The sequence below is a fragment of the Crocodylus porosus genome, unplaced genomic scaffold (genome assembly GCF_001723895.1).
Source record: "Crocodylus porosus isolate Cpor-Errol unplaced genomic scaffold, CroPor_comp1, whole genome shotgun sequence".
Lineage (NCBI taxonomy): Eukaryota > Metazoa > Chordata > Crocodylia > Crocodylidae > Crocodylus > Crocodylus porosus.
This window is the reverse complement of record NW_017728921.1, coordinates 14,560,122-14,572,748: the sequence shown is the minus strand read 5'-3', so window position 1 is coordinate 14,572,748 and position 12,627 is coordinate 14,560,122. Positions and strand designations below refer to the sequence as shown.

Here is a 12,627-nt window from a genome sequence, read left to right as displayed (position 1 = left end):
GGTTTCTGTGCATCATGTAGCATTTGTTCAATACTCACCACAAAATTACGAATTGATCTGTGAAAAACAGTTCCATCATAATAGTTCTTTTTGCATAGTTTGATGAAGTTTTCACATGCTCTGGGTGTCTGGAAAACACATGATGTTTAAATATTGGTAAATAGTAGAATCAGCTACTACATTGTTCCTAATAACGACATTTGGTTTGTGCCTGTTAAAAAAAGTTCAACTCATCAGGACTCTGTTTAACTAGCACTGGCCCAGAAGTTTATCAAAGAACATACTGTATACTGCAGAGTCACACAGGGTACAGTAACAAATACATAGCAAGCCTTGTTCTCCCAGATGGCACAAAGAAGTGCTGAGCACCTTTGCAGCCCTACACACAACATGTATATTGTATTTTTCTCCATTTGTATCCCTGCATACATCTTATACAGGGATATACATCTATTTATAAGATGTATACAGTGATAAAGACAATGGAGAAAAATATATTATATATATGCTTTATTTTCAGAAAACTTCCCAGTGAATTCAGTGGCAACACAGATAAACCTGGAGACCAAATTCCTCTAATTAACTCTACCTGGCCCCAGTAATTTACCTCAAACCTGTTCAGATGGAATTGATAAAGTATCATTCAGACCTTGGCCTCTCTGCTTACCTATTCTAGAGGCAAACATATTCACGCTAATTGGGAGAGAGACATTTACTGATGAAGAAGTTCCTGACGAACAAGCATAGGTAGGGGTCCAACTCAATTCATGATTTCATGAAGACCTTGAAATCCAGGATTGTCCATGAAATCAACTTAAAAAAAAACTTAATAAAAATGAAATGCTGGCTCGCCAGTGGGAGCCAGGAGTCCTCACTGCTGCAGCCTGGTCTCGCAGCCTGCTTGGGCGGTGGGGGAGGAGGTGCCAGCTGGTGGGGCAGCACAAAGGGTAGCAGACAGGATGGCAGCTGCCCCCTTGTCCCTCCTCCCTGGGGCCTCTCCACAAATCAGCACCAAGGGGCGAGGATAGTGAACTACATCTGGGAAATAGCTGCAAAATTTACTCTTCCTGACAAACCTGCAAAAATTGTTAGTCTCACTGTGATTAAAGTAGGTCCCTAAATATAGGGTGGACTCCACAAAAGTAATCCTGCTTTAGATATTAGGCTGTTCATTGAAAAAAATGACTATCTGCATTTACCGTTCAGAGAATGCTAGCTGTTATGTTAAATGCAGCACGTATTTCTCCTTAGCTTTCATAATATAAATGGGATTTACATATTTTTTCCTCAATTGTGGTATTCAAATACCACCCTTTAAAACAGGTGTTCAAACCCTGGTATTCTAAGTTTTTGTTTTTCCACTATGAACATACCATTTTTCTTTTTTGGTAATATCTGCAAAGGAACCTGCTGTATGCCTAGAAACAGCCTGGGCTCTCATTTTCGATGTGCTTTCCACCACAGTTGTAAATTATGTAGATAAGTACAAATGCAATTTCACAATGGAACATCAGTGCTTAAAGCAGCTGAGCTGTAACAGGCCTTAAAATATTCTTGTTGTGCTGTGAATGCATCAGTAAGCCCCCAGGATGAGCACAAGGCTCTGTAAATTAGTAGGGAACTTTTCAAGAGTTGGAGGCCCTCTCTCATTAAAACATGCATTTAACATTGATGTGACATCACTGTGGCTCATCCATAGCACTGGTCTAGCAACTCTAGAGAGAGGCTGCAAGACTGACACAAGACTGAGCCAGGAACCTGCAGCAGTTAATACAAAAATAAAACACACTGGTATATTTTACAAACTGAAATACCATTTATATAGTTTAAAGATGAAATGATCTCTGATATCCTTTCACAAAGCAAAACCATACTACACTGCAGCTTAAGTTACCCAAACCTCAATCAGGTGAAACTCCACATTACCTTTAAAAATACCACATCTCACACTATCTACACAAAAAATTCTCACATTTACTCAAATATATCCTCCATTTCCCATGACAATTGAATAACTGATGCTACACTAACCTTCTTAACAAATCTACCCAAAGTATATAAAACTCAGCAGCCAGCTACAGTAACAGTCAAACTAATCCCAATTCAATGCCATGCTAATTTTGATCTCAGCTTCGCACTGTAGCTTATTACTGAATAAAAACAACAACTGTTTTACGGCAGAAATATATTTAATCGTGTATTTGTGTAACATCCTGAGGGCAATTTATGTCATGAGAAAACACATTTCATTTTTATTAAGGAAAAAAAAGGCTTCTAACAGGAAGATCTCATGCATGGTTTCAAAGTTCACAGTACATCAAAAACCCTACTTGGAGTTAGGCACGTGCTCTTTAAAATAACCTACTTGTGTGCAACCTCATAAAGCAAAATTCAACTGCTGAAGAATCATTTATGCAGAGCTAGTTTATCAGAACAGAAAATAACATAATAGAGAGGACTCTAGGCAGATCAAGAATGTTACAGCTACAGATAATAAAAAGTGCTAGTAAGGACAAAACAATGGTTTCTGACTCTTCTAAAGAAAAAACATTCTTTTCTGAAGCAGAGATGGAATTGCCAATTTTTAGCCAAAGGCAGCATGCCTCACGAGAACCAAAAACTCTTTGGAGAGAGACACACAGTTAATAAGTTCTCTTGGGGGAATAAGACAACATGTAATTAAATTTTAAAGAAAAAATGAAATTAGCTGAAAGATGAAGTCCCTCAAGGAACATGCAGTTCAGTGCCAAAGTGTTTTAAACGATAAGCCTGCAGAACGTTGATAAGACTCTTCCTTCATAGATTACTTATTTACTTTTAGAAATTGCTCTGTAAAATATACATCAAAAATACCTGTCCTACTCATGTACTTTTTTTATGCAGGACCTATATTGACCCTGCTTTCTGAAACGAGCTTTGTGTGTGCAGCTGTTGTAATAAAACCTAGCAACTATACAAGGACCATTTTGCTGTAAGTTTTTCTTTAAATAATTGCCATCAGACTCGTTCCCATGGTCACCTCCTATATCACACTGACATACATTTTGCAGGTAAACAGTATCTTAGCAACATTCCTGTCACTGTTTATGGTGCTTTTTTGTATGAGAGCCAACAAAAGGTTTGTATTCACTAAAAAAAATAGACCTCAGTTACAATAATATAGCAGCTCATAAGGGTTACTATATTTCTTCAAAACTCCCAACAGTTAGTTCTCCATCCCTAGAATTTCGGCTCAGCTGCCCGGCTTGTTGCAAACTGTCACAGTACTCATCAGATCTCAAACTGCCAAGCAAAGTCTGAGGTGTTGGCTCTTTTGTTTTTTACTCTCAGAAAGGATGATGATGAGCAGGGAGAAAAAGCTGTGGCTCCCATATAAAGAAGTTTATTTCTATATTGCAACCACAAATATGGCTATCCTGTGGATCACTGTGGCCACTCTGTTTACTGGTGATGAAGGACAGGGCAAGTACTATACTAAGAACACAATTTATTTATACAAGTGAAAGATACCAGGTTGAAAGTCCTTAAATGCAAATTCCCTCTGTTTATTCACAGAATAGGTTTCCCACATGCTGCTTTTCACTGTGCCACAAGAAGGGCTGATCCATTCAATGCTCATTGCCATGGGTCTTTTCTGCAAAGATTATCATCAAGGCTAAGTACAGACGGTCAAAAAGCCCGAGGCTGAATCAATTCAATTTTCACGGGTTAGACTGAACCAATAATCAAGTGAACAGACATTCACATTTTAATTCTGGAAATGCAGTCACATGCCTCCTATGACCCACACCAGAAGCTGGGGGGCACCGAGCACACCTCTCTGGTCATCTAGAGCAGACAGCTTGGGTCAAGGCTAACCCGACCACCCTGAAAGAGGAGGTTTGCAGAGGAGGTGCAAAACAACCTGGGATGCTGGGGGACTGTGAGTTAATTTGAATCTGGAGGGGATCTGGGACAGAAGTTCAATAAACTGATCTAACCTAAATCAGTTAAGTGTGATACTACATTCATCCAGGTTTATTTTAAACCAGTTTTGGCCATTTTGAAAGTAGTTTATGTGCACTGAATTTCTGTTGCATTATAGATCTGAACTGATTTCCAATCACTTATACCAGTTTATGTGCAACTTCTGTCCATGGGTCAAGAGCACCAATGGGGAGGCTAGTTTTGTAGGTCTTTCCTACAGATGGACTGCAACTGTTGCACATCCATTACAAATTGTTGCCAACTACTACTACTCACCATGGCTTCACTGAGCAGGGCAGACATTACACTGTAATACCCTGGGAATCTGCAGTGGAGGATGAATCCTGTAAAAATGGCCTCAAGACCTGATGTGGCTTTCAGATACACTTTGCTTCACTGAATCCAAACCAAACAGCATTTCATTTTTCACAAAGTCTGCTAATGTGCATCAAGTAGTAGATTATATATCATCAGCTAAGACTCAGCAATGGACTTTTGCTTCATTCAGTATTTCCGTTTGTAGTTGTTCCAAGTGAACATCAATATCCATCAAATTTTGTTCTTTGATCTTTTGACAATAACGGAAGATCATGTATTGCCCAATAATACATGACGTTCTGTGTATGGGTTTTATTGTTATAAGATCATTAGAAATATTTCAATCCGGCCACAACTACTTATACATTCACTGTTCTCAAGAAGTTGGAAAAGATATGTCTTCTCAATTTGTAGTACACAGGTTTGAGAGCTAGCAACAGAAATAAAAAAGGTTATATTTTAAATTTACATAAGTATTCACTCGAACTATTTTCTCTAAGCAGACACGATACTTTTGGAGGCCAAGCGTAGAAATTATCAAAGGCTTGATTCTCCCCAAACTATGGCCATTACAAGACAACTACGCATCTGGCTGCCAGGGGTACACTGATCCAAAAAGGTTGAAAACCCCTGGCTTAGACTAACCTTGCTGTCTCTTTTGCAAGTGCTGGTATGCCAATAATTGTATTTCTCATCCAGCTAAAAATTCCTTCCCAGAACAAGCACTGCACTTTCTACAAGTGGTTTGCGATAGGGCTCTCAAATGACTACCCTAGAAGCTGACCCTAGTGCTTCCCCTCAGCTAGCTGGCATGTGCCTAATGGGGAACTGGTGGTTTCATTTCCTTCCAACACATTAGCCCCACTTAGATGTGGATACATACTGAATGTTATCAGTATAGTGCACAGTGGGATATCTTTTTGTCGCCAAAAGAACGGCTTTAAACCAGGCAGAGCCCATCTGCCTTATTGCATCTACAGACTTGAGGGATAAAAGTAACCAAGCCAAGTTATCATATTATTTCTCAGTTTGCACCCCTCTTCTCATCAGTTAAAATAGGTTGTTACCTTTTTAAAATCTAAACACACAATTCTTACAGGGCAACTGAGCAGCCAATCAGAAGTAGACTAGAAACATGCTGTGCTCTTGTTGCTATGGTACAGGAGATGGGGGGAAAGAGCTCAAGCTTCTAAGCTGTTGCTATGACTGCAAGGGAGAACGCTTTACTATGTGGAAAGCTAATCATTTCAAAACGCTCCATCCCTTGAGGATCTGCATGAGTCTTAAAGAGAAATTTCACACTAAGCATTCAGAAACTGTCACTTGCACATCTGTATAATTTTTAGTGCTAATCCAGCTCCCCAGTTATCTGTTTTTTTGTTCCACTAACCATTTGCCTGCATCATAGTGCCTGCATGAAATGTAAAGTCTCAAAAATATTCCCATTAACCCTTTGTTTCAAAGCAGAAATAATCAGATGCTGGTAATTTCATAAATTAAATTTATATTCTTTATATTACAGCTTTCATCTCATCATTCCTCTGCCAGAACCCTTCTGAGACAGACATGAACTAGCAAAATGCATTTCACAGACTTCAACCTAAGCTTGAGATTTTTTGCTTCTTTAAAATGCAAAGCGGATTTTGTTTTGCTTTAGTCAGTTTGATTTAATTCGAGCACTGCTGCCTCTGCAGAATTCCTCCCAGGCTACTCTCTTCCAGTATATTCTCCAAGAAATCTCAAGGGGTGATTTGGGAAGCCTTAACTTGACTCTTTTTGCCATCTCCACACCCTAATTTTTAAAGATGAGCCATGTTTGATACACAGGTGGATGGAGAAAAACTACAGTTGTGCAAGGAGAGCTAACCTACTTCACCTGATGGGAAACTCATCTCTAAAAGTATCTCACAAGGAAAAACATGGGAAGGAGGAAAAAAAGTGAACATTTCTCTTAGGTTGTTAGAAAGGTTATAGCATGACTGTTGCAACAAAGCTTAATTTGGGATTTAGCATAACATGTACTCAGTGCCCCTCCCCCCCCCCGCCCCCTGAATTTGAGAACCAAAGTTTTACATATCAAGGGTTGGCAACCTATAGCCCATGGGATGAATCCCACCATTTAAATCTAGCCCATGGATGTGGTGCTTCAGAAGCAGTTGCCTTCCCCTGCCACCATGGGAAGAGATGCCAGCTGCAGGCACTTCCCTCATGCCACAATGGGGACAAAAAGTGGTGGTGGAGGCTGGGTCCTAGACCCTGCCTACCTGACCTCAACTAGCTCACTCCAGCCCGCAGCACAGAAAGGTTGCTGACCACTGGTTTATATTAAGCAGATGCCTAACTAAGCAACTTACAGCATCAATTGTTTTTTAAAACAATAGCAGCAGTACTACATTCTAGTACACAACAATCCCAGTGGTTTTAAAAGCTTTTTAGTACAGATTCTCAGCAGACAACTAAATTCCAATTTTCAAAGGCATTTTTCAATGCGCTGACATGCAGTAAAGAGCTAGCTGTCTCAAAGACTAAGCAGTAAGCTCAGTTTACCATAGGTGATTGTAAAAGAAACCACAGCCGAGTTTTCCTTGTCACTTTTTAGCAAGTACAATTGACCAGTTTAGATCAACACAATTTAAGCTAAGCAGGGCATCTAGTTCACTAATCTAATTTGTCATTTTTCATTACCAGCTCCACAGAAGCACAGTACATTTTCCTATTAGTCACTGTGTCTTCCTGTTCAAACTCTTATTTGCTGTGTTAAAGGACCAAACTTGCAAGCAGCAAGTCTATCAAGACTCAAGGGGATCTCGGATACTGCTCTGTACCACCACGTGATCTGTGAAAAGCCTAATGTGAACATAGCCATTGAGTCATATATGGCACGTGTTTGGCACAATTCAAATACAGGCCACAACTCTGCTCAAGCAAGCTTCAAGCTGGGGTACTATGGTCTGGTCACTGACCTTGTGGACACCACCTTAGCAAAGGAAACCATTCTTAGCTTCCACTTTCAATCCAAACCATAAGGCATCTATAACTGCCAGTCTCCCAACATTACCATGTCCCCGTCACAGGAATCATGACCCAAGCAAGACACACCTCAACCTTTACTTGATAATGAAGGGCAATGCCTTAATTTCACCCCTGCAGGTCTCCACCCTGACTTCAGGTTTGGGATCATTAGATGGCAGGAGTGCTAAGACAGTACAGGCACAGGACACCTGCTCCACAAAACTTCAATGCACAAAAAAAACACAAATGCAATAAGCCTGCCAGGTGCTCTGGGAAAGGACAAAAGATCCCGACTGTACGTATCCATCTGTGGCTTGGGAAGATTCCTTCCCAATCCCATCATCTAAGATGACCAAGAAGAGACACAAAGAACCAAAAGTCTACAACCATAGACAGAAAAAATGCTAGAGGCAGGCAGGTGGAGACAAGACAGACAGGGGTGAATACTTTCCTTAGGTCCAGTCCAGGGTACCCTCTGAAGCAAGAGATGGACAAAAGCACAAGCTTACTCATGGTTGCTGGGGACGGGAAAAGCCCTTCAAGTCCCAGCTTCAGGATCACTATAATTTTATAAAACAAATGAGTAACTAATTCCAAATCTTTCTGGTTGTAAGAAAATCCTATACAAGGTAAACTTACAATCTTTTCCATAGGAGAATATAGGATGATGGGCTGTTTTAGAAAGAAAACTTTACCTCAAAACGTGGATTCAAATCTCTCCCATGGAGCTAGTTTAAAATGTAATTTCAACATTGCACATCCTACCTCGGATATATTAAGTATTCATTTGTCACATTTACATAGTAACTTTCATCCCAAAATAGCTCAAGGTACTTAACAAATCATATATGTGCAATGTACCTTGATTTTAGCATGACTTTTGATACAGTCTACCACAGCATTTTCACAGGCAAGCTAAGGAAGTATGGGCTGGATGAATGGATTGTAAGGTGGATAGAAAAAACTGATTGGAGCATCAGGATCAGAGAGTACTAATCAATGGCTCAATATCTAGTTGGCAGCTAGTATCAAGCGGAGTGCTCCAGGCTTTGGTTCTGGGGCCGGTTTTGTTCAATGCCTTCATCAACGATATGGAAGATGACACAGAATGCATCCTCAGCAAGTTTGCAGACAACACCAAGCTAGGTATAGTAGTAGATACGCTGGAGGGTAGGGCTAGGATTCAGAGTGACTAGACAAATTGGAGAATTGGGCCCAAAGGAATCTCATCATAAGGTTCAGTAAGGACAAGTGCAAAGTTCTGCACTTAGGACAGAACAATCCCACAGGCTGGGGGCTGACTGTCTGGGCAGCAGCTCTGCAGAAAAGGACCAGGGGGTTACAGTGGACAATAAGCTGAATAGGAGCCAGCAGCGTGCCCTTGTTGCCAAGAAGGCTAACGGCATACTGGGTTGCACTGATAGAAGCGTTGCCAGCAGGTCAAGGAAAGTGATTCTTCCCCTCTATTTAGCACTGGGGAGGCCACATCTGCAGTTCTGTGTTCAGTTTTAGGTCCTCCACTACAGAAAGGATGTGGACAAATCGAAGAGAGTCCAGCGGAGGGCAACAAAAATGGTGAGGGGGCTGGGGGACATGATTTGTGAGGAGAGGGTGAGGGAACTGGACTGACTTAGCCTAGAGAAGACTGGGGGGGATTTAATAGCAGCCTTCAACTACCTGAATAGGGTTTGAAAAAGGATGGAGCTAAACTGTTCTGAGTGGTGGCAGATTACAGAACAAGGAGCAATGGTTTCAAGTTGCAGCAAGGGAAGCTTAAGTTAGATACTGGAAGAATTTTCTCACTACGAGAATAGTAAAGCACTGCAACAGGTTACCCAGAGAAGTGGTGGAAGCTCCATCCTTTGGAGGTTTTCAAAACCCGACTAGACAAAGCTTTGGCTGGGATGATCTAGTTGGGGATAGACCTGCTTTGAGCAGGGGATTGGACTCGATGGTCTCCTGAGGTCCCTTCCAACCCTAACTTTCTATGATTCTAATACCATGGACATTGCAAGTATGTGTAGGTGGCATGCATAATAACCAGAGAACAGGATACTGCTCAATATGTGAACAGAAAACTGTGGCCAGGATGAGCCACCACACAGTTAAAGAAGTGTCATGAAATTTTGGTGTGGGGAAAAGAAGAAAGAGCAGGCTATTACTGAAGAAGAACTCATAAATTAGTTACCTGTTTCTGCAATTCTCTTGTCAATACAAATGGAAGCACACAAGTGATCATGGAACTCAGCCTTGGTTTTTTACTTTTAAAATCAAATACCATGCTGTGTGCCTGTACAGGAGATGGAATCTATTTTTCTAGCTTCTCCTCTGAAGCAACTCCCAGCATAGTCAGATATATAAAGGCCTGACCACTAAGTCATACTCCACTCAAGCTTCTTCATGGCGCATCCCACTTCTGAGTAGGCACATATCACATGACCACTACATCAATAGTTGTCAACAGAAAAGTGATGTTTGCAGTATGCTTGAGGTACTTCTTTCCTTTTCATGGGACACAGAAGCTGCAAACAAAGGGCAGACAGTATCATGTGACCAGAGAGGTCTGTGGAGCATACTATAGGAACCGCTGTCCAGTATCTTACTCTGCCTTCATGTTAAGACAACAGAAAGAGAAAGCTGCTTACCCTGAATGCAGTAAAAGAAGAGTGGACACAAGCCCATTTGCAGGCCCATAAAGCAAGTTGTACTTTTCAAGAGGAGACTGGATAGGCATCTGGCTGGGGTCTTATGACCCCCGCCACCCCCAGTGCTCCTTCCTGCCCATGGCGGGGGGTCGGACTAGATGATCTGCCTAGGTCCCTTCCCACTCACTGATTCTATGATTCTATAATGCAGACACAATGCACTCTTCTTCTTCCACCCTCTCCTTCTACATTGTACGAGGGATTGCACTTCCTATGACTGAAGTTATCAGACACTTCATTATCAAACCATATTTGTTCACTTATAACTCTGTCAAACTTTAGTCATTTAACACAGCTACAACCAAAAACCTAGCAATCATTCAGATTGAAATTTTATATCCTGGAGCCTGCTGCGGGCTGGATGTTTCTGGAAATATTCAATAATAATAACCGAGTCATTTCTGAAAGCAAGATTAGAAGAAGGCACTGTAAGGCTTAGTTTAAACTATCCCCTTCTCTCTGTAAATCAGAGGAGGGTGGAATTAGTTGGACAAGGACACACCCTGAGAGCAAGGAAAGGGAGATGTGGAGAAAGTGGGAGGCACTGAATGAAAAGCCTTGGTGGAGTGTGAGAAATGGAGCTGGCTAGGCAGGGACTAAGATTGGGATGACAGACCTAGGGAACTGTGACTGCAGCAAAGCATCAAAAGCATACAACATGCAGAACTGGGATAGCAGGATAGGAAGTGCTAAAAGCAGGCACTGGGGGATCATCTAAAGGTGCAAACGTGAAAGCAAAATAACTAAATTTTGACTCCTGTATCTTCGATACATGTTCAAAATTAAAGCGTCCCAAATTCTCCTTATTGCAAATCTACATTATCTTAGTCCTCAGGAGACAGCATCTAATTCATTCCCATGTTTTAAATCAATTCACTGGTAAACCACAGCAAATTTTCAAAATTTGAAAGACTAAAGACCTCATTTTTCAGGGTATATAACATTATGCAGCATGGGAAAATTTTGTCTAAGGCACAGTTCCCATTCACCTCAGTTCCAGATGCAATCATTCAACAATTCTGAAAATCAGACCACAGCTCATTGAGTCAGGCCCTCAGAAAATAAGGAAAATCATTAATGATCACCTGTGAAAAGTTTTGCCTACTAAAAGCACAGGGACTTTGTGAAAGAAGAGCTAAAATTCAAAGCAACCTTCTATTCCTTACCCATAAGACTGTTCTTCCTTTTCCTGCAATCCCCTGCCTCATTCACTCTACACCTCCCCAACTTCTGCACTCCTTTAATCTCCTTCACTAGGCAATTCTGCTCAGTCTCCAGAATCGGTCATTCCCAAGCACTGAACGATCCAGGGATCCTGATGAAAAATTAGCATGTGATCCTGTAATCAGACTTTTCCATAATGCACAAAGGGGCTAAAATAGCTTGAGCATACAACCTTAATTCTGACATTTCCATATTTCTGAGTGCTTGACTTTGACACCTCCATAATATTTCTATTGTTGCTTTTGCGCAAAGCATAAATACATATGATATAGTTTTAAGTCATTGACTAGTTTTCTGCTTAAGCTCTTTAATGTAAGTATAGCTTTAATTTTCTGTGCTGTCAAAAGACTGCTTCATCTGCACAGATTTAATCAACACAAAAATAAAAGAAACAGATGGCTGTGAGCCAGCATTTGAGCAAGACTTAGCTATGTATGATGGTGTGCATTTCAGACATGCATACAAGGAGGCACCAAACAGAAAGGGAGATAAAGAGCAGTGCCTTTGGGGGAAAAAAGGAACATAATTAGGGGGCCCATACTGAGAGCACTCTGAAGGGAATGAGAGATACTGGTTGCCCCAGTGATCTATGAAGCTGTATTGATCCAAACGAGAACTACAGTCAGCATGCATTAGGTAGCAACCAGTTTCATAACATATGGCAAAATAAATGATTCAACACAGTCTGTTCGTTCTGTTGCTGACCCTAAACACTGTCATACTGATACCTCTGGCTTGTTGTCTTGCTGAAGTTACTCACTGTTCAAAAGCAAGAAAGCCACTTTTGCCACTCTGTGGAGTGCCAGAGACTCATAGAATAATTGTGGCATGACAAGCTACAGGGATAATATTCACATAATTGTGATTAGGTCACTGTGACTCATTATCATGCATTGATGCCCCTCACTCCTTAATACATGTAGCAGAGAAGAGGATCAGTGAAGTTCAATGGATTGCTTCTATTTACTCATCCTCAGGACCACAATATACTTGCCAGGGTAACCATGTTTGTGTATCTTAGGGCAGAGGTTCCCAGCCCCTGGGCCGCAGACCAGTACTGGGCCACAAAGGTTTGACTGCTGGTCTGCAGGAGGGTTGGCTGCCAGTCCGCAGTATGCCGGTCACTTTCAGGCTGCAGTTTGCCAGTCCTCAATCTAAAAAGGTTGGAAACCCATCTTAGGGAGCGTGTGAAATTTTCCTGGAGTAGACAGTAAGAGATTAGTTTGTGCAGTTTTTCTTGAAGCTGGTATGGAAAGGGTTTCATAGACATTAGGGCTGGAAGGGACCTTGGAAGATCATCGAGTCCAGCCCCCCACCCAAAGAGCAGGAAGTCAGCTGGGGTCATAGGATCCCAGCAAGATAAGCATCCAATTTGCTCTTGAAGGTGTTCAATGTAGGTGCT

The 12,627-nt window shown here is 41.3% G+C and overlaps 1 protein-coding gene across 1 annotated transcript in view; it reads right to left on the bottom strand.

The window, feature by feature from the left end:
- The window catches only part of PPIL2 (peptidylprolyl isomerase like 2), a 125,542-nt gene that overhangs the window by 45,697 nt on the left and 67,218 nt on the right, over positions 1-12,627 (bottom strand). Inside the window, exon 13 of the mRNA XM_019539062.1 lies at positions 39-128. Within this exon, the coding sequence (XP_019394607.1) occupies positions 39-128 (90 nt within the window). The remainder of the gene's footprint in view (positions 1-38; positions 129-12,627) is intronic.